This window comes from Scomber scombrus, chromosome 14 (assembly GCF_963691925.1).
Source record: "Scomber scombrus chromosome 14, fScoSco1.1, whole genome shotgun sequence".
NCBI classification, from domain to species: domain Eukaryota; kingdom Metazoa; phylum Chordata; class Actinopteri; order Scombriformes; family Scombridae; genus Scomber; species Scomber scombrus.
The window spans coordinates 22393961-22412568 of record NC_084983.1 but is presented as its reverse complement, the minus strand read 5'-3'; the positions used below and the strand labels follow the sequence as shown (position 1 = coordinate 22412568).

At 37.1% G+C, this 18608-nt stretch overlaps 3 protein-coding genes across 3 annotated transcripts; 1 reads left to right on the top strand and 2 right to left on the bottom strand.

Moving 5' to 3' along the window:
• Window positions 1-68: 68 nt before the first annotated feature.
• Window positions 69-5046, bottom strand: txndc15 (thioredoxin domain containing 15). Its single transcript, XM_062433232.1, has 6 exons — window positions 4858-5046; window positions 2742-3061; window positions 2233-2379; window positions 1943-2106; window positions 1025-1155; window positions 69-392 (listed from the first exon to the last, which is right to left on the bottom strand). The coding sequence occupies exons 1-6, from the start codon at window positions 4949-4951 to the stop codon at window positions 196-198; spliced, it is 1053 nt and encodes a 350-aa protein (XP_062289216.1). The 5' UTR covers window positions 4952-5046; the 3' UTR covers window positions 69-195.
• A 1519-nt stretch (window positions 5047-6565) lies between these two features.
• Window positions 6566-8287, top strand: LOC133993807 (tripartite motif-containing protein 16-like). Its single transcript, XM_062432899.1, has one exon. The coding sequence runs from the start codon at window positions 6588-6590 to the stop codon at window positions 8262-8264; it is 1677 nt and encodes a 558-aa protein (XP_062288883.1). The 5' UTR covers window positions 6566-6587; the 3' UTR covers window positions 8265-8287.
• Window positions 8288-14772: 6485 nt separating this feature from the next.
• On the bottom strand, window positions 14773-18463 carry c14h5orf24 (chromosome 14 C5orf24 homolog). The gene is made up of 2 exons (XM_062432900.1): window positions 18344-18463; window positions 14773-15399 (listed from the first exon to the last, which is right to left on the bottom strand). The coding sequence occupies exon 2, from the start codon at window positions 15394-15396 to the stop codon at window positions 14773-14775; it is 624 nt and encodes a 207-aa protein (XP_062288884.1). The 5' UTR covers window positions 15397-15399; window positions 18344-18463.
• Between the last annotated feature and the right edge of the window lie 145 nt (window positions 18464-18608).

Below are 18608 nucleotides of genomic sequence, written 5' to 3'. Positions count from 1 at the left end.
AACACAAGCCTTTTCATTAGACTTTTACATAACTAACTCCAACAAATCATTATATTCTTTAATATAAATCAAGTAATTCATTTTATTCATCCAACAATTGAAACACAAGCAAATTAGCAACTCTTAAGTTTTAATAACAAACACAATCGGTTACTAAATAATAGTTTACATCCAGTGATTTGCAGTCTGTATGTTTCAGTCCTGGTGTTCATGCTCCTGTCCAGGTATGAGCCAGCGGATGCTGTCGGTCCGAAGGATGGCGTACGTGGTGAAGCCCATGATGAAGAGGACAGAAAAGACCAGCAACCAGTCGATGCTCCTCACCGGGACACTGGGGAGGGGGCCCAGGCGGTCTGCGTCTGTCACGTTTCTGTCTGCGTCAGCTTCAAACCCTGGAGCACAAAAACAGTTAATCAGAAAATAAGACATACTTGATGAGCAGCATTGGAAGACTGTTTAGTTTCTGTTTGTCATGAAAAAAAAGATAATTCAGTTATCTGTTTGGTACAGAGGAGATACGATTCTCCTTTCCAATAAAATTGCCTTTGTATGATCCAAATTATCTTGTAACCACCTGGAGGGCCCACTATAGGGTCCTGGACTAAGAACCACTGAGAGGCAACATAACAAACATAAGATGTATTTATTTTTTCTAAGTCTATTTGTTAATGTGCACCAAAATTGAATGATGGCTTCTGAGAAGTCAGATGTCAGATATTCAGATGAAGCAGCAAAATGAGGCGTTTTCTTACTGCAAGTCAATCTTAAAGTGTATAAAGGAAACTTTAAGAAATTAAACATCACTTTGAATTTCAAGTGATCCACAAGAAACTGCAAACATCCAACAAATTGACCTAAATGTTAGTGCGTAATGTCTTTCAGCAACAGAAGCAAAGTTGCATCTCCTGTAACTGAGAACAAGCAGATTTTTTCTTTACTGTCAAAATTATTATTTCATCGAGTAAGTCTTCAACATAAAAACAAACTTTTTTTTTTTTTTTGACTGCTTCTAGTCCGACTGTACCTGTCTGGTTGCTAATGAAGGACGTGAGCGTGTCCAGCGTTCTGTCTGTGTGGTTGAAGCGAGCCATGGGTTTGGCCCCCTGGAACAGCAGGATGTTCGGCACTGCCACCGTCCCGAACCTCGTGGAGAGGCTGGTGGACGACAGAACATGATATGGGAACGACAAATGACAAATTCAGTTTTAGATATTTAGTTGAGTCATTGATCTGATCCAATATAGAGAATAATCACATATCTGCTTCAAAAGATTAATGAACCCTTTAATTTTCAGTTTTAACTCCTTTAAAAGGTCGTTGAGTCAACTCTACGGTGTTTCTTGAGGCTGTAGTTATGATGTATTGATCTGCATTATATTGAAAGGTGTTTCTATTGTTTCGCAGTACATGCATGAGAGGGACAGAATATTACAAACGCTTCGCAATATAATTCAATTCAATATAACATCACTACTAATTATGACCTTAAATGTTATTATAAAATGGTCTCAACAACAGCAGAATATTACTTCATAAGCGTCACAAAGTTTGGATTTTCCTGCTGCTTCAGTGTACAATTAGCTTTGCTTTCATGTATTCTGAGTTTTTGGTCAACATAAAGTTGATTTAAATAAGATTTTTTATACCAACAAACTTGAAAATTTGTAAATTTGCTCGCTCTGGTCTGCTCTATTAGAGCTACAGCTACAACAATTAGTCAATTCATGGATTAGTTGTTTGACAGAAAATTAATCAACACTTATTTTTAATAATCGAACAATCATTTTGTAATTTTCTTTGCAAAAATGCAATTTTGGTTGCAGAAACTAAAATGTAAGTGTTTAGATTTATTTCAGCTTTATATCACCTTCAATGGGCAATTATACTGAGCTCAGGGAGGAATAGATGACACAGGTAAATCCCTGAAAATGTGAGTATTCACCTGCTGTGCTGCGAGGCATCCAGTGCCAGGAAATGCATGCTGGGAAAGACTCGAGGCAGGGCGTTGAAGTGAGGTGCGAGACTGGCTGAGAACTGGCACCAGGTGGTGAAGAAAAGCACCACAGAGCACTCTGTGCTGTTAGCATTCAGGTACTCCATCAGGTCCTGAGAGGAATGAGGAACACAGATTTAGCTTTTGGGTGTAAAACCGAGATCTGACACACATCACTGTCTTAATTCATCCTTCATGGCATCCCTCAACCAGTGAGCCTCATAGGGCAGTATGAATACCTGTGAAATGTTGAGGACCTGCACAGTGAAGTTGTCCATTCCTGTGATGTTCCTCTTGTCACAGTTAACCTTGTACGTCTTGGCGGTCTCTGTGGAGTTCTGCTCCTCTGTTGTCGCGACGTCCGCATGCACCAGTTCAAGAGTGACCTGCATATAAAGATTGAAGAGGTCACTGCTGGGTACTGCACTCATCACTGTGTTTACTGTCTTAATCTAGGACTTGCTTCCACAGACTTGATGCTCGGATGACATCCGAATATAAAATCTAAACCCAAACAACACTTAAAGGGAGATTTCACCAGTTTTACTTGTGAAGTGCAGTTTACTTGTTAAGGCACTTTCTAAAGTGTGAGAAAATCTTTTGTGATTTTAAACAAATCCTATTTTACAAATTGAGGGCAGTTTGGAAGTGTCTGGTAAACGCCCAAAACCAAAGCCACACTGTACCAGATATTCATGGGAGGCAGCTACCCATACATATTTTTGTCATAGTGGTCCTAGTCATTAACCTGCTGTGACGTTTCAGAGCTCATATCGTCCAGTAACACTCCTTTGGCAGTCAGAGCAGGTGAACCACACAGACCACTGTTCTCATCACAAGGTGGGGAGAAGCCTGACTGGAAATCTTTTACATTTCTAGGGAAGAGAGACTCAATGTCAGATGGATCAATGGGGGCTTCAGTCCCCATCACAGCATCTGCAATCTCAGCTGTCTTGAACTGCCTCTTGGGCAGAACGTCCAGGTCCTCTGACTCCACAAACTTGGGGCTGTTTTCCAAGTCGGACACTGCATCTTCTGACAGCGTGAGCTCCAGTGACTCGTCATTCTCTGAAAAGTAAATAATAGATCCGTATGTACGACATTTCTTTAATAGCTGTCCTTCCTGTTTGTCTTTTACAATGCTTAAAATGAGCTTTTGGCAGTTTTTCTCTGAAGATAATCTGTTACTTCTAATGACAGCTCTCCTTTTCTCTGCCATAAGTTCACATTTACCTCCCATCAGATTTACTGAGTGACCTAAAAGTCCCAGATCTTGGTACATAAGGGAAATGTTCCATTAATGGAAGCTGAAAAACATTTGGCCTGATTCCACATCTCTGAATCACAACCCATTATTTGTTTAACTATTAATACAGAATTAATGATTGACCTACAATTCAGTTTGATTATTAAGCTAGATAAGATCAATCAAAGAATATGAACACCAGAGCTGCAATAATTAGTCGATTAGTTGATAGATATAAAAATAATTGACAACTATTTTTGATAACTGACATATCATTTAACTCATTTTTGAAGCAGAAATGCAATAAAAAATGTTGATGGTTCCAAGTCCTCAGATTTTATCAAATGCACGAAAAGCTGAATTTCTGTGTTTCTTCCATTACAGCTAATTAAAAGTTTAGGACTGTTAGTTGGAGAAAACATGACATTTCAAGATGTTACTTTGGACTTTTGGAAATATGACAGCAAATGTTTTCCTGTTTTCTGATCTTTCATGTACCAAAGTATTAATAAATAATCAAGAAAATAATCACCAGATTAATCAACAATGAAAATAATTATTAGTTGCAGCCCTAATCAACACACTGCTGCCCATTTATCAGTCAGGTACCAAAATGATTATTGAAATAGGTTTTACTTGCTGTAATCATTATTGCTGTTCATACTGACCATTAGCAGATCTCTTCATAACGTACTTACAATGTAAGTGATAGAGGACAAATTCCACTAGCCTGCTTATGTGCAAACATGTATTTAAATGTTTATCTGAAACTAATTTGACGCTACTTAAAAGTCCTAAAAATGACTCAATTCATGCAGATATCTTTCAATGTTAGTCTTTTTTAGTGCCAAGGACCCTTTTCCTCTTTTTGTTACTATACTTCCACTGCAGCTCAACAAGCAAACACAAAGAGGGAATCTGATGCTAAAACAAAATAGTGTAAATGTGGCAGATATCTACTTGATAAGACTGAAGCCTCATGTAAGCTTTTACACAAAATGACAAACCTCTTTCACTGTTAATATGGGCAACTGACTGTTGTTTTAAGACAGACTTCATCAATCATTTACTAAACATACATAAACATATAACTAACCTTTATGTCCTTTCAGATATTTTTGATTAATTTCAAGACTGTTGTGTTAATAAGCTGGCAACTGAAGATATAATACAAACACATTTCACAGAGCTAAGTTAGTATATATTCTGGTGCTCAGCTGACATGATCTAAGAAATGTCAAATTAGCTCCAGCTAGATGAAGTCCAATCAAATAAAAAGCCATGTAAACTCCTAATTTTGCTTTTAACAAACGGAGTACAATTCAACATTATTCATTGTGAGTTCAACACTGAGTTTGCTTCTTAAATGAAATTATTGATCAAATTAATGGTTCATAAATGTTTAAATTTACAACCATATATAATGTCAATTAGTTTGCAGCATTGGACAGGGTCGGTTTAGTTGAGTCAATATCTCTCTAAAACATGAACACCACACAGAGACAACTAGCCTCTTTAAATGAGTAGAAACAGTTTGATAAAAAAAGTTGACATTAATCCTCTATCTATTCTATATATTTGTGCTAGCTCTGTTAGCTAGCGGCTGTGTGTCTCTTACCTTGTGCTGTCACAGATGAAAACGCGTTAAAGTTACAGTCATACAACGTAAGTAATAAAACATAGATGTGAAGTTTGTTCAAAAACCCCGTCATAATTTTCCAAATGTAGCTGGATGTAAATATGAACAGTTATCACGACATTTTGATACGTGATGTGATGCTGTTGTTGGTCGGCTCGTAGGAACCAATGTGTGCAGTGGGTTCAACGGATGACTGAAAATGTGACACCTCCGAGTTCAACTTCCGGAACAGTCAGCTTTGCGATAAAAGGCTAAAGTCTAAATTATACAGTTATACAGTGGTGGAATATAACTAAGTGCATTTACTCAACTACTGTGCTAAATACAATTTAGAAGTATTTTACTGGAATATATTCATATAATGCTACTTTATACTTACACAGAGAAATATTGTACTTTCTACTCCACTACATTTATTTGACAGCTTTAGTTATTTTTCAGATGAATATTTGACACAATGGATTATATAACAAGCTTTTAAAATACAACACATTGATAAAGATTAAACCAATGGCTTCTGACCTTTTTGGCTTTTGATGTCTTATTTTTTTAATGAAGTAGAAGTACAGAGTAGCATAAAATGGAAACACTGAAGTAAAGTACAAGAACTTCAAAATTGTACTAAAGGTACATAGTGTAGTTTCTTTCCAACACTGATGATTTGTGTCATTGTACTGATCACTGTGTTGAATTATCTATAGTAATCTGTACATGAGGAAATATATAGGCTAGGGTATTCTTTGCATTGTCTTTAATGTTGGTTTTATGTAAATATTTACTACTTTATGTGGTCTTGATCCCATCGAGTGGATATTTTCCAATTATTTACCTGCTGCAGAAAAGTTTAACATGCAGTTAGTTGTTTTCTTAATTTGCATTCAGCATCATATCTACTTGAACCACACTTTTCATCAATTAAGATGAATATTACACTTGTTTTTCACATTAAGTTTACATTACATGTTTTCATTTGATAAAAGTCACAAACTATTTATAAAAGTCTCATTTCAGCTGTAAATTGTAGTCTAAGTGAGTGTGATTCTTACACTTGTCTGTAAATACATTCATAGACTCCTGAAAATTTGGTTGACATGATGCAAAGATGTGTCCCTTATATCCACAAACTCTCTGCTGCTCACTTTACCAACCAAGACAAACGGTAAAGATGTATTATTTATTTATGTATTAAGCTGTATAATTGTATTTCTGGACTCAAAATGTTAAACTCTCTGCAGTTGGATCTGAGAAGAGCAAATTCAACTGAGTTGAAACATTAATTTAAAACTATTTTTTAAATATTCTATCCTCTTTTTTTAACCTCATTTTTAGATGCATATTTAAATTGTCTAAATGGTCTGCTCTTTATTTTCATTTTCAGTTGTATTAAGCAAGTTCCCGGTATATGTAATTCATTTTTATTTTAAAAAAGGAGGACAAAAACACACTGCAGTTGTCAAGCCACTCCTCTACCTGGAATGAAGTACAACTTCATAACCCCCCCTCACAAAGTCCATTAAGTTGAGATATTTTAGTTCCCACCCCTTTCACAGATCTACCAGTAAGATGAATGTAGAAACCATGTGATGAAAACGCAAGAGCTGAAACCTGATACATTGCAGATCATTTATGAACAACTAGGCAGTGTGCACAGCTTTTACAAGGAAAAAGAAAGTGAAACTCACTGACATTCTCTGTCGTCTAGAGAAGAAATGGCGCAGCAAATGTTTCAGCTGGACGGAGAAAAACTGAGCTGTTCAATCTGTTTGGATCTTCTGAAGGGTCCGGTGACTATTCCTTGTGGGCACAGTTATTGCATGAGCTGTATTAAAGACTACTGGGATGGGGAAGATCAGAAGAGAATCTACAGCTGCCCTCAGTGCAGGCAGATCTTCACACCGAGGCCTGTCCTGATGAAAAACATCATGTTTGCAGAGTTAGTGGAGGAAGTAAAGAAAGTGGGACTCACAACTTCTTCACCTGATCGATGCTATGCGGGACCTGGAGATGTGGCCTGTGATTTCTGCACTGAGAGAAAGCTGAAAGCTGTCAAGTCCTGTCTGGTGTGTATGGTCTCTTACTGTGAGCAACACCTCCAGCCTCACTACAATATAGTACCGTTGAAGAAACACAAGCTGGTTGAAGCCACTTCAGAGCTTCAGGAGAACATCTGCTCTCGCCATGACGAGGTGATGAAGATTTTTTGCCGCACTGATCAACAGTGTATCTGTATACTTTGCTCCATGGAGGAACACAAAGGCCACGATACAGTCTCAGCTGCAGCAGAAAGAGCTGAAAGGCAGACACAGCTGGGAGCAACTCAGCAAAAAATCCAACAGAGAATCCAGGACCGAGAGAACGACGTGAAAGTGCTTCAACAAGAGGTGGTGGCTATCAATCTTTCTGCTGATAAGACTGTGACTGACAGTGAGAAAATCTTCAAGGACTTGATCTATCTCATTGAGAAAAGAAGCTCAGAAGTGAAGCAGCAGATCAAATCTCAGCAGAAAACTGAAGTAAGTCGAGTTAAAGAGCTTGAGGAAAAAATGCAGCAGGAGATAAGTGAGCTGAGGAGGAAACATGCTGAGATGGACCAGCTCTCACACACAGAAGATCACCTCCATTTTCTGAACTACCCCTCGCTCTCTCAAGTGAGTGAATCTACAGATTTACCCAGCATCAATATCTGTCCTCTCCGGTACTTTGAAGATGTGACTACAGCTGTATCAGAGGCCAGAGATAAACTGCAGGCTGTTCTGAGTGAAGGATGGCCAAAAATCTCACAGACAATGACTGAAGTAGATGTTTTACTGGCACGAGACGAGCCCATGACCAGAGCTGAGTTCTTGAAATATTCACATCAAATCACACTGGATCCTAATACAGCAAACATATACTTGTCGCTGTGTGAGAGCAACAGAAAAGCAACAATAATGACAATAAAACAGATTTATTCAGCTCACCCAGACCGATTCTTAGAGAGGTGGCAGGTCCTTAGTAGAGAAGGTTTAACAGGACGTTGTTACTGGGAGGTGGAGTGGAGTGGGGTGGTTATTATAGCAGTCGCATACAAGGATATTAGCCGAACAGGGACCAGGGATGAATGTGGATTTGGACACAATGAAAAGTCATGGTCATTAGAATGTGACAGCACAGGTTATAAATTCAGACATAACAATATCTGTACTCCCATCTCAGGCCCTCTGTCCTCCAGAGTCGGGGTGTACCTCAATCACCGGGCAGGTACTCTGTCTTTCTACAGTGTTTCTGAAACCATGACTCTTCTCCACAGAGTCCAGGCCAGGTTCACTCAGCCTCTCTATCCCGGACTTTGGTTTCAAAATTCTAGTGGAGGCACTGCTGAGTTGTGTGAGCTGAAGTATAAATGAATTATCACACTATGAGATTTTGGGTTGTTTATCTGTGGTGTGTTTGTTAGGGTGTGTGTACACTGCACCAGATTGAACATTGTGGATGAATTTGCTACATATTGATTATGCTTGCTTATTGCTTGCAATGCTTATTGCATTATATTTACATTTTCAAATTACTGCATAATGGGTATGTAAAATATTGAGGCAAATGTCTAATGACAATTCAGTTTTTGTCCAATTAAAAATTGAATTTGGTGATTATATCAATTAGCGTAATTAAAACTAAATTATGTACTTTATGTAAAAATATATATGTGTATTTGGAATTTTAAAATACAACATTTTGATCCTTTATGAATGTGATTTGTAAATTGTAATGTTTAGTCTCTTGCTGTCTGTGCTGTCAACCTTAGTACAAGTCGGTACTCTGTAGTAGCTTCAATCATCTTTTTAAGTGTGAATTAGTGTTTTTTTGTTGTTGTTGTTGTTTTTAAATGTTTTTTTAGGAAGATTCTGCATCGAAGATCCTAGTAATATATGAATAGTCACCTCTTTGACAACAAACCTCTAATCTAACCTTGCATGCTTTGTGATGCTACTTGTACTGTAATATATCACAAAATCGTGTCCATTGAAGGTCCGAGGACTGCAACATTGTTAATAAAGTGATTACAAGTGATTCACAGTATGTTTTGGTCTTTTCACACTTTTAGTTCATGATACAACCAACCAGCTCATAAAAAATCCTGGAGTAAATAACTTTGTAGTATTTGTTATGTATTACATTTCTTTCCAATCAATCAGTTTTTCAAGATAGTTTGGTACCAGACAAACACTCAAGTGGTGAAGATGACAAGTAATTTCACCAGAAATAGCATTATCATGATATTGATTTTTATGTTTGTGAAATGTTTGCAAAGGAAGCAACAGACGGTCTTACTTTCAGATTTATTACACAACTTTTGAACATTCCACAACAATCATGCAGGAATAAAACGGGAATTATACAAAGCTTTACAGGCTTCGCCAATCACACTTCAGTAATAACTGGGCATCACGTCTCCTGAAAAACACTCAAAATGTGAAGTAATATTCTTATAAATCATCATTTACAGACAACAGACCATGTGTTGATTTAATGCTGAAGATGGTGAGAGAAAAAACCCTCAAAATCAATAATGAAAATAGCAAATGTAACACAAACTATTAATATATTTGTCTTTTGTCAGCACTGATTAGACTTGTATTACAGCTGAAAATGGCAGGACTGTCAATAAATTAACCATTAATTAATAATTTGGTCTTTTTAATGTCATCCACATTCCATAATCATCCATTTAGTTGCTTTTTATCATCACCATCTTTGGGACAATAAATTGTTTCCAGTAACATATAACTTCTTACACTGGGTTCTCTGATTTAACAAAGTGTTTTACATAAAAACTCAAACCTACATAATGAAAGAAATTAACACAGCCCTTCAGTGTGTTAAAATGAGGCAAATTAACATTACATGGTCATTGATTTTAACCTTTAACCTATTAGTCTGTTACCAGTGCAGGAAGGCAAACATCTGGGATACCATGACAGACTAAAAACACAAAATGATTGTGTTGTTCAGGCGTTCTTATGGAGAAGGAAGTTCTGCTAAGATTTATATTTAAACCCACAACTGGATTATCACAAAGCAAAGCAGTCAAATGCCTCAGGTTTCTGTGTACCAGTAAAACAAAATAAACACTAAAATGTTAGAACACTAAGGCGGCTTTCATATCCACCTAATCTTGATGAATGACTTTGTTGTGTAAAGATTCCCTGTGTAATAATCTAGTTTTAATTCCTGTATTTCAGTAAATGGTGCCCTTTACCCAAAATGGGTTTTGGGGAAACTTTCTATACATCAAGGTTGAGGTTTGGGCTGCAGGATAAAATTACATTTTAACCAGCTGCTCAAACCATACCTAAGCCACCCTTGTTTTTCTAAGGAGCTGAAACATCTTCCTGGGGTATTGTATTCATTTTCTAAGCAAAGTAGGTATCTACTGCTACTGCGATGGAAAGTAAACTTTCCACAATTCGTAATATTACCCAAAATAATACATTAATTTTGTTAGTATTAAAGAAATTATAATATATCAGTGAGTTATAGGGGGCTGAAGATGTGAGAAAACCTCTAATAATGCCATTTGTAATAACATAAATGATCAAATCCATCCATACAACATAATCTTGCAGAATCAACACAAAATATGGAGGGTGACACATTTTTTTTTTTTTTAAACATTATTTTAGTCATTCCTGATTTTAGCTACATTTATCAAACACCATTTCCAACCAACCCAAAACCCTTGTGGATCTTTGAGGAGCTTGTAAACCCCAGGAACACATGTCACTTTTTTTTTTTAGGAAGACCGAACAAAGAAACCCTCAATCTGAGATTACAATGACTCACAGAAGCCACTGCCCCATTAATGCGCTGTCAAAGCCCTGTGTAAGCTCTAGCTGTTCAAGATTAACAAAACAAAAAAATCTGTGCCTCGATAATTGACACAAAAATAGCGAAGAACACGTTCCAGCTTTTCATAAAGAAAAACCCATTAAGTTGCATGAGCTGGTAGAACAGGGGACAAGACACTTTTCACAGGAGACATTTTGAGTTGGAGGAAAAGCGCAGGTGTTACTGATAACATTAATGATGGCTCTGGTTTGTTCAAGTGTCCCAGTAAGCCCAACAGTGTGACAGTGAGCATCAATGCAGGACTGTGAAGCTGACGCAGCTAAACAAATTTCAGCCTTCTTTGATTTGATTATTTACACCTGTGTGATTTCCCTGCTGTGACATGTAAAAATGTTGTCTGTGAAAAGGGATTTCTAGCTACTTTTGTATCCTGCTGGCATGTTAGGTTCCTCCTCCCGGTGTGCATCTAAAGCCTAAAAACAAGATAAGTTAAAAAAAAAAATTAAAAAAAGAATAAATACAACTTAATAATAATATTGTGCACAAAAACACAAACTTCAGAATGTGAGAGAGCCACATACCCAGTCAGCAATAACCTCAACAAAAAAATGTCAGTTAAATGTCAAACATGACTACATAAGAATTATATATATAAAAAGAGAATTACTTCCAAAGAAAAACTGATGAGAATAAAAACAATGAAACGTAAGGAATTGCATTTACATCGTCAACGTACAGCAATTTACAACGCATTCAAGAAACTGTCATTTTAATTGTCCGAGCCATGAAAAGACGTACATCTGCATCGTTTGAGCTTCAGATGCAATAATTTATAGGTTCTTTTTTACTAAACCAAACCATCATATTATCTTTTATGGGATAGTGGTCTGTGAGTGTTTTTTCGATTAAATATTACACAAAAACTTTCATGCTATGGATATTTTGAGATGTTGGAATCATTTTTTAAAAATCAAAATCAAAACTTTAAATGCCTACAGTTAGATAACGTAATATTCTTTGGTAAAGGAGGGTGATGTTTTCATGTGACGTTTCAGTAACTTCTGATAACACTACACACATCAACAAAACAAGTGATAGAAGGCCTTGTACACAAGTATCAAAATACAACAATAATAAAAATCGATAGTATCAAAGTTACCACAGTACAATACATACGACAGATTATTGCACCAAATGTAACCATTTTAAATGTTGTCGTGTTATTGTGATTTGAGTTGTTTACACCAGAGATGAACTCAGTGAAGCAATGGTGTTTCCTTTCTCTCAGGATTTGATTGAAACATTGACATAAAACTGAACATTTGTGAGTGAAAGGTGTAAAATGTATAGTTTGCACAAAACATCTTTTTCTAAACAATAAAAACTTGAATACAAACATCCAATCGATTATTCTGGATCAAAATCATACTTGACTAGAATGTATATGATCTATTTATGTTGCATAAAGCATGTTGTGAAATATTAAACCAATAATCCTGTTTGCACTAAATGATGTCAAGTCATTTTACATTTCACAGAAAAAAAAGCTTCCCCAAAAGTCAGATTCAAGTGTCCTACAGGGAAATGGCAATGTACCTTTAAAAAAAACCATTAATAAATATCAACATTAAAAAAAACACATGACTTCACCTTGCCATTGTTCTAATAAAAACTTGAAAGATTGATAAGATTTACAATGTGATTTTTTTCCTTTACAATTGGCTGTGCAATTTCAGAAGCTATTTAAATGTTAACACATAATTGTCATAATTGTGACCATTGTAAACAAATGAGACCATGAATGAGATTATTGGTAGTCTGTCTCACACCAGTGCTAGTGGTTATAAATGCTCCATAAGCTTTCACAAACGTGCTTTTTTCGTTAAAGAGGATGAACATGCTAGAAAGTGAAATCTAACAAGGCGGTTCACAGTATAAAATCGCAGAGTAGAGGCCTTCTCAGTGATAGTCTCATTTGTTCACGACTCAACTGACTAAAATGAGCTTTAAAATATCTAGGAAGTACTTTTTCATCTGTGAGGAAGAATGCCAATTTTTGAGGTTTTACTTAAGTAAATGTTTGTCACACAAATATCAAATATAGTTTTTGTTAATACATTTTATAACTACAATGGGAATGCCGTATCAATCAGTGCATTCAGTGACACATTCATGTTACAGATAAGCTGATATTTAGAATATCCATCCACTCATTTTCTTGGGATACATGTAACATTAAAGCGACATATATAATAAATGATCTGTGCTTGAATTTCACTTATTAGCCATGTTTGTATCCATGTTTTCTTTAGATAATGCAGCCAGTGACACAAAAGACAGAGTAATTATTTGGGTGACATAATTTCCCTTCAATGTGACATGACATTACATTACAAAGTGTCCCTTTTAAATTAAAGCAAGCTATATATGCTGTATATATATCATAAACCGTCACAATGGTACAAAACAGAGCTAGCAACGCCAGATTTTTTCTATAGGAGTTGTGAATTTAAAAAAAACGCATACAAAAAACCCTACAGCTTTTGGTCAGATTTGATAATAACTACAAAAGAGCTTTGATAATTGTTGTGAAATGACTGAAATGTGTCTGTAGCAACAAGAATAAAAACCTGTCAGGTATTGAAAGTTGGAATTGAATGCTAGATTTTTAGTCTTACTTTACTTGTTTTTAAGTATTCCCTAATTTATATTTAACAATTTCAAATTGAAGAATGTTTTATTGAAGAAAAGTTATAACTGAGTCACTTTGTGTAGAGAGAAAATTAAAGAAGAGTGGTGCAGTAACGGGCAACTTTTACATGGCAACCGGGCAACCATTATCCATATAAGCAAATGACTTAGCAGTTCAAAATGGGAACAAAATATTTAGCGGGAGTTGCTGGTAATGTTTATGCATATTTTAGTTTTCTATTTTGGTTTAAAAATTGGTTTATGTTATTTCTCGCAACAAATGCACATATGTGAAGGTGAATGTGAAGGTGAGCAAGAGTCACTCTCCTCTCCTTTTACATCTGTCTTTGAAGTGCCACTTACCAAGGCACTTAACTCCCAACCACTTCACTTAATCTGCTCCAATTAAAAACAGTTAATCAAAAAAGGGAGTGGGATGCCTCAGTTCACAGATGTGACACGTAAAGGAGCTACATATGCTTTTTTTTTTTTTTAAATCCCCCACAAAACCTACTTCCTTTCTGCTGCAAAGACACTGTAGCCACTCTGGCATCTTATCCTTCATGTGTCCAATGACAGTAGCTAATATGTCATTGAAACTGCAGTGTGATTAACATGCAGAAAAATGTGAACTCCATGCTTGTTTTGGACTATAATGCAACAAAACAGCTTGTACATAATATAGAAGGCAAATAACCTGATAAACTAAACCAATTTCCTTTTTCTTTATTATATAGTTTTTATTTTGCCTGAACCAAGATATATTTTTTCTGTCGATGTCATTTAGGTTGATACAGTAACGGTTAAGGAGCGGTTAACGTGTTTCACAATGCTCACAAAAACTGTCAAAAGAAGAGTTTTTATATATCTATAAATAATGTTACAACAACCTGTTTTTCAGTCTCTTCTGGCTTGAATGGCAAAGTTGTTGCTATCAATCTTCCCAACAATGGTCTCCTTTGTTTATGGTCATTATACTGGTGTTTAAAACAAATGTTAGAATCATTTAATGGTGTTAAATGCTACATATAGCACACTAAAAATGGTACTTATCATGAACTAGCACTACAGTTATTAGTCAACCCCTTGCGCAATCAACATCTGGTATTATTTGTTTCCAGGAAAACAGATACGTTCATGTGTGGTGAAATCTTTCAAATGCTATAGACCTCCAGCAGTAGCACTGTAAAACTAACAGTATTATATCAGGTGGCAGGCACACAGATGACACCAACACGAATATAGAAAATCTCCTCCTCTCAGACTTGCAGCAGACTAGAAAGGTTACAATCACCCCCGATATCTGGCAGGAAACCTGTACACACGTGTCTCTCATTCCAGCAATGGAGGGTGAGTAGAAACAGAGCAGAAACTTTACTCATTAGCGGTCTTCTCTTTGCAGGAGGGTTCACAGAGGATCTCTTTGTGTGGTAGCGGATAGGGAAAAGCCGCTCCACTGCAGGTGCTCCCGTAAGCCAGTTTGTTGAGGCGAGAGAGGCCCTTGATGCTACCAGGAGGTCGTCCAGGGCTAACCTTGTACCCCGCCGCTCTGGTTGTACCTAGCGGCCTTCCCGGGCTCGTCTTGAACCCAGCAGCTCTGGTTGTGCCGAGTGGTCGTCCCGTGCTGGTTCTGTATCCGGCTAGCTTGGTAGTTCCCAAGGGCCGTCCACGTCTGCCTGACTTCCCGGCGCCTTTGTTCTTCTTCTTGGCATCATCTGCTGCTTGATCAGTGCTTTTAATGCCCAGTATATCTCCAGGTGAGCGGGGGTCACCACCGAGTACTTCCTGTCTTTGGCACACCATGGATTTGTGGCTTTGGGCAGGTAAAGCCATGGGAGCCAGCGTCATCTGGAGGGACGATGGAGGAAGAGGGGGGTAGAACTTGTTGGACTGTGAGGTGCACAGGTCAAAGTGGGAGGCGGGGTGGTGTCCGTCCTCTGCGAGGCACGACGGCCTGCTGTTCATGCAGAAGTCACTGCTTGTCACCTGGCGCATCATCTTCTGCTAGGATTCGGAAATAAGTTGCAAGTGTATTATTATTATTATCACACAGATACAGTAACAGAACAAATATCTCTTAGCAAAGTCTGAGTCTGAATACTGATACCATAAAATGAATATAATGGATATTGTTTATTCCTTTTTAAAGAACTGAAAAAATAATGAGCAGAGAATCACTTCTTTGGCTCGGGGCTAGCCTAAATCCTAATCTAAAGAAAGCCTAGGGGCTCCGTCAAGACCCCCACCAGACATATTTTAACACATACAAAAATAATATGTGTTTGATGTGTAGGTTAAAATAAGCTCCCACCACCGACAGATGTGTATTGCCTATGGTTACTTTTCTTGAATGTTTAACTGTGAGTTTAACACTAGAAGGAATTTTTCCACACTGATCTGCTGAAGGACGAAAGTTTCTCTTTGCTCATTTTAAATTTTCAGATGTGTACCTACAAGCATGATTTGTGACATTACAATTAGTCTGGAGCCAATCTTGGTACACTATGCAACTTGGATGTTGAGACTTGAAGCCTCCAGTGCACACACACTGGAGACATCTTGTGTCCAGTAGATGAACTTTTGAAATGAACAGTATTTGCATATTCAATACATTTTCCAAATAGGGTGAAGGGATGGATGGTGGTAATTTATAAATAGGTAAGTTCTTTTGTGGAAAAGTCTATTTATACAAATTATTATTCAAAGTAGAGTCTATGTCTTAAAATATGTCTGGAAGGTGCCTTAAAACAATAGTCATGTCCCCATATGAAATATGTTTTCTTGGTGTAATCATTCCTCCTGTTCATACTGGCCATTAAAACATCCCATCAAAATGCACTTACAATGACAGTGATGGAGGATCAAATCCACACTCCATATTTTGAGCAAAAATGTATTTAAAAGTTTATCTGAAGCTAATATAGAACTTCATCTGTCCAAACTAGAAAAATCAAGTTGCTATCTATTGAATTTGGGCTTTTTAGCATCAAATTTCCTCTTTGTGTTTCTCTGGACAATGTTTTCTATTGAGCTACTGTGATACAATAACAAAAAGTGGGAATTTGCTGCTAAAAGTACAGTAACCTCAAAAGACACATGCTGAATTTTACTCATTTGAATGGTTGAAGCTTCATGTTAGCATCAGAAAATCTTCTGAATACATTTTTGCACAGATGGAGGCTTGTGGATTTCATCCCCCCATCCCTTACATTGAAATTGCATTATGAAGGGATCTCTTGATGGTCAATACGAACAGGTGGAATGATTACAGCAAGAAAAACATCCCCCTCCAGTCAAAAATATGATTTTTCTTCTCGTACCTAGAGTTGGATGTTTGAGTTTCACTCTGCAGAAGGATGTATAGAGGTGAAGGCTGTTTTCATATTAATCTGCTGAAAGTGGAAATTTTCTCTGCGCTCACTGTAAATCTGAGTCTCAGTGGTGAGCCTATGAGCATGATTTGAGACACTGCAAACAGTTCAGAAGCCAATCCTGGTCCAATATCCAACTAACACAAGTGTAAGTTGGAAACTTGAAACCTCCGGTGCACATAAAGTGAGAACTGACTTTTCAATGAAAAAGGAGACATTTTATGTCCAGCTGGTAAACTCCTTAAATGAAATATATATACATATTTATAGATTCAGGAATTTTTAATAAGAGAGAGGGAGTTGATGCCATTTTGAGAATTTTAACAAGATGATTGAACTTTTCTTTATTCAAATTATTATTCAAAGTGGAGTATTTTATATGCATTCACAGCACCAGGCAAAGGTTTGGACACTTTCTCATTCAAGTGAATGTAAAGGTGTGTCCAAACATTTGACTGGTACTATACAGCAGCCACTTCATTAGGTACACCTTTGCAACATAATGCAATCCAATATAACAGCTCTGCCATAATTTTCAGTACATTTTCAATAATGTTTACTACTGCCATACAGCTAAGCCCTAAGCACTTTGCTGCACTTTAAATACTTTTATATTTATTAACTTTTTGCATGTTTTTATGTTGAAGTGCATCACTTGAGTGCCACAACTAATTTTGTTGTATTATTACGCAATGACAATAAAGGCTTTCTAAAAGCTTAATAAAAGTAGAATTTATAGCAGAGCTGTTGTATTGCATTGCATTAGATTGCACAGGTGTGCCTAATGAAGAGGCTGGTGAGTGTATATCATTTATAACATGCATCTTTAAACATGTGTAGAGGGGATCTTGAAAGAGTTTGAGAACAAACATCCACCTTGCAGATGTGGTGCTGAAATGCCACTGAGCAAGAAGCTGAATCCCCTCCAGCTGTTGACCCTGTCCTCTCTGTGGAGGAGGAGGAGGCAGTGAACTTTCTCTTTCACAAACAAGTCTCATAAACAAAACATCCTTTTGATTACAAATATCTCTGACTGCTTACACACATCACTGCTCTTCAGTCACAACAGCACACGGCTCATAACTAAACATGAGAGGCTATTAATAGTAATAAAAAAATAAAAAAAAAATAAAAAAGCAAAACAACAGACTGCTGCTTATGAGATTTCTGTCTTCTCCCTCCTGCAGAGGACACACACACACACACACACACACACACACACACACACACAGGATGCGGGGAGGTGTGGACTTACTACACATACACTTCACTGTCAGTAGTAATATTCATTCACAAAAAACAAAGAAATATGCACATGGATTGCTCATCTTTACGTCCAGACGACCAAACCTCCTGCTCTCGGAGTCACTTTGCCCCTACGTGAACAACACCTACGGCTGAATTTAGCCTCATTTGGCCCGGATAACGGGATTTGAAGATAGCGGTGCAAAATCTTGGCTACAAAATATGCGGAAAATTAACGGAGATATAAGATTTATATGCTTGCATCGAGGCTAAATAAGGAATCTGAATACAACCTCCGGTCACCAACATCGGTACTAATGTTACTGTACCTCGATTGTTTGCAGATCTCGGAGCAGAAAGGGTTAAGGAGAAAAATGCTCTTTCATCCCTCAAAGCGTGAGTCTATCCATTTTCCCCAAAATATTTTCGCAACACAGGACATCGGCTGGTTGGAGAACGGTCACCACATCGGTTTGTTTCGGTGTGAAGGTTGAAGAGACACCGAGCTGCTTCAAGTCTGATGGGTTTTTTTTATGTCCGAGCTCCAGAGGTTTGGATAAGAAACGCAGCCATTTTCCATTAAAAATTAATAAG